Below are 3371 nucleotides of genomic sequence, written 5' to 3'. Positions count from 1 at the left end.
ATAGTATACTATTTTACACTTTACAATAAGTCTCCCTTTGATTACCGTGGATATGTATAATGTGGTAATACAGTATAATATATGTAAAATATGTGTTTTTAATAAATTACTGTGCTTACAAGGTAGTAAACTAGTCTGAAATGTTTAATAAGCACCTTTAGATGTAATATGTACATGAACAGATTTGGCTCATTATTTGGCAAGAAACTGGACAATTTTGTCTCTTTCCCTTCTTTAACTAATGAATAATAAACACTTAATAATGATTTATAACGTTTTTACAGATGAATTATTAACCTATCTAAAAACTAATTACAAGCCATCTATAAGGGGAGCCTTATTGTAAAGTGGTACCATACAGAAAAGCTGAACTGAGTCAGAAAGTTTTTTTCTGAACATGTCTGAATAAATGAATAAACAATGACTGACACAGTCTGAATGTGACTTAAATGTGAGGAACTCAGACACCCATATGGGGGAGGGGAAAAAGATTCTTCTTGTGTTGTTTTCTGGTGTTGGAGGAGCATCATTTATAAAAGACTTACAGTAAACTGGGGTCGAACACATCAGGGCGTTAGTATAATTTCATTCCAGCATAGTCGTTGAACGTGAATTCAATCACAGCACATTCCTTCCATGACAGTAAACTAGTACTTGACAAAAAAACATCAGTGGACAATATTTCACTCTGGAGTTGTACAGTTATTTTACAGTACTCTGAGGTTATCTCTCTGCTATATTTTAGCAATAAATTGGCAAAAAGTTTTTCAAAAAAAGTGCAATAATGTCACATGTCAGCTGGACAATTGCACTGTCAGAGACGTCCCAAAGATAAGAGACAGATGTGTTTGATTCCTGTCCTTTTTATTGGCAATATGTTCTGTGAGCGATGCATCCAGCCCTTTGGATTTAAAATGGAACACACACAAAGGAAGACTAACAATGTTGTCTATAATTATTATTATAATAATAAAAATAACATTGTCAAAAAATAATCTCCCAAGTTCCACTTCACAGAAGTGAAAATAAAACAAAAAAAATAAAATTTTGTGTCAGCGTTCAAGGCTTAGCAGTGGTTAGGATTCCACCAGAATGCAGAACAGGAAGTTTTGTTCTTTCTGTCTTTGCTTTCCACTACTCAAACACTGGGCTGTTTGGTCGCACTGCCTCAGTTTTTTGTTCTCACTCACTCAGTGCCTTATCCCTCCATCTTTGTTGTCTTTGTATCCGTCTCTTTGCCACGTCCTGCTCGTCTCGTTCAGTGGCCCTGGCAGGTCTTGCAGCACATTTGTCTGAAGTACGCTCGGCTACAGAACTTGAACTTCAAAACCAGCGGACAGTAAGCCACTTTGTTTACATCTTTGCATTCTGTGGAAAGAAGGAAGAAGACTTAGATTAGATTAGATTAGATTAGATTAGATTAGATAGAGAGACCTTTATTGTCATTGTACAGAACACAATGAAATTACAGTTCAGAACACCCATTCAGAAGAAGACAGAGCATAACCATAGAACAGGCGCTCTGGGTCATGCAGCCACAGACCTTGCACAGAGCAAAGATCATCTTCATGAAGACATCATGAGGAGGTGCTACCCTTAACAGAAAAACTAAAAACCACATAAGGAAAGATGAGGGGAAAAAACAAAAACATCATATCACTGTGACACACTATGGTGTTTATGAAAAAAAACCTCTGCATAGAGCACATTTATTAGCCAGAGGAGTAAGTGAGTTTTAAGGGGGCCCAAAGAATCCAGTCCCCAAAACAAGCACAGCCAAAGTTTAGAATATTGATGGTAAACTGTTCATTCTGTGTGGCCCTCAGCCTGCTCCAGGAACCAGATCAGACGGGTGTTAGAGGAGGGGGAGGCAGAGCTGAGTCTATGTAATCCAGCCAGGAAGAATTTAGTCTACAGATCAAGGCCATTGTCAGGGAGATCCAGATTCTGTAATCAGTTGTTTTGGGAACAAAAGAGACAAGCAGACGATAATTTTCCATCTGTTTTAGTGTTCTGCTGGTGCATCTCAAGGTGGTGAATCCAATCAGACAAATAATGTGGGCAAATTCCGCCGAGCCGATCTATCAGCTTCTCCAAGATCAATTCCATCTGGCCAGCAAAGTCCAGGGACCACAGCTGGCTCGCAACCCTCAATAGAACCGCTTACAGACCGAGTCCAGCTCGCTCAAGGCTCAATGTCTGAGTGCTGATAGAACGGCAATCCTTCATTTTGGTCAGTCAGCCAGGAGATGAAAAGCCACCAACGCTGTTTTGTAGAACACCAGAAGACCACCAAGCCATTCTGTAGAATCCAGTGATCAAAGTCCAGACATAAAGTACATCCAGAACAGAGAAGAACAGAGGTCCCACCTTTGATATGTCCTCCCATGGAAGAAAAAACTTTGTTCCAAAAATTGTATTGAGAGACCAGCTAACCAAATCCATAAAAATAAAAATATCCATAATTTGTAGTTTCAGATGAAAACGTAGAGAAGGCTCCAGCAGCAAAGCAGGGAAGATAAGGGCAAGAGAGAAGGAAAAAGTGTCTTACTCCTTCGAGAGTGTAACGAAAAACAAAAACAATGGCAGTGGGTGGATTCTAAGAAAACCTTTGTTGAATAGTTGTCTAACTGTGACCAGCATGTAACCCCTGTATTTGCCTCTCTTGTATAACTGGTATTTTAGTCAGAATTTTCTTAAAACCAATTATTACAGTGGCCCCTAACTACTTTTTGGGGCTACTATCATGCAAATTTCAGATGTTTCCCTAATTCACAACACATGATTTCATTGAATTAAACATTACTAGGTTTTTGAAAAACTAAAGAAGTATTCCAACTATTTACGTAATTTAGGTGTGTTGAAGCAGGGAAATGTGTAACTCTAACATGAAAGACAGTGGCCTCCTCTCATACTGGCCTAGAAGAGTGATTGGACCAGACACAATGCTACAGTATTATTGTTTGTAATGGTGAAAGCATCTTTCAAATTAGATAATTACTGCATGAGTATTTATGCTACAGCTGGAAACAGGTTATTTAAACCTAATTGATGTAGTGAACGGCTTCTTGTTAAACAACTACGTAAAAAAACATCTTGTGGTTGTGGAAAAATATATTAATCTGTTTCAGAAGGGTCAAAATATTGGCATCAAGCATAGAAAACATCCAAGGAGATTGCTGGAGCTAAAATTGGGGTAAGAACTGTCCAAAGCATTATTAAAAACTGGAAGATGTTGGCTGTTATGGATTAATTACAGGTGCTGGTCATAAGATTAGAATATCATGAAAAAGTAGATTTATTTCAGTAATTCCATTTAAAAAGTGAAACTTGTATATTATATTCATACATTACATACAAACTCATATATT

General features: G+C 37.8%; 1 protein-coding gene across 1 annotated transcript in view; it reads right to left on the bottom strand.

Moving 5' to 3' along the window:
• Window positions 1-321: 321 nt before the first annotated feature.
• Window positions 322-3371, bottom strand: part of adamts6 (ADAM metallopeptidase with thrombospondin type 1 motif, 6) — a gene marked incomplete in the record, with an annotated part of 235599 nt that continues 232549 nt past the window's right edge. Inside the window, 1 exon segment of the mRNA XM_014023951.1 lies at window positions 322-1368. Coding sequence (XP_013879405.1) covers window positions 1259-1368 — 110 coding nt within the window.

This window comes from Austrofundulus limnaeus, unplaced genomic scaffold (genome assembly GCF_001266775.1).
Source record: "Austrofundulus limnaeus strain Quisiro unplaced genomic scaffold, Austrofundulus_limnaeus-1.0 Scaffold398, whole genome shotgun sequence".
Lineage (NCBI taxonomy): Eukaryota > Metazoa > Chordata > Actinopteri > Cyprinodontiformes > Rivulidae > Austrofundulus > Austrofundulus limnaeus.
Note: the sequence above shows the minus strand (reverse complement) of the source record. Positions and strands in the feature narration are given on the sequence as shown.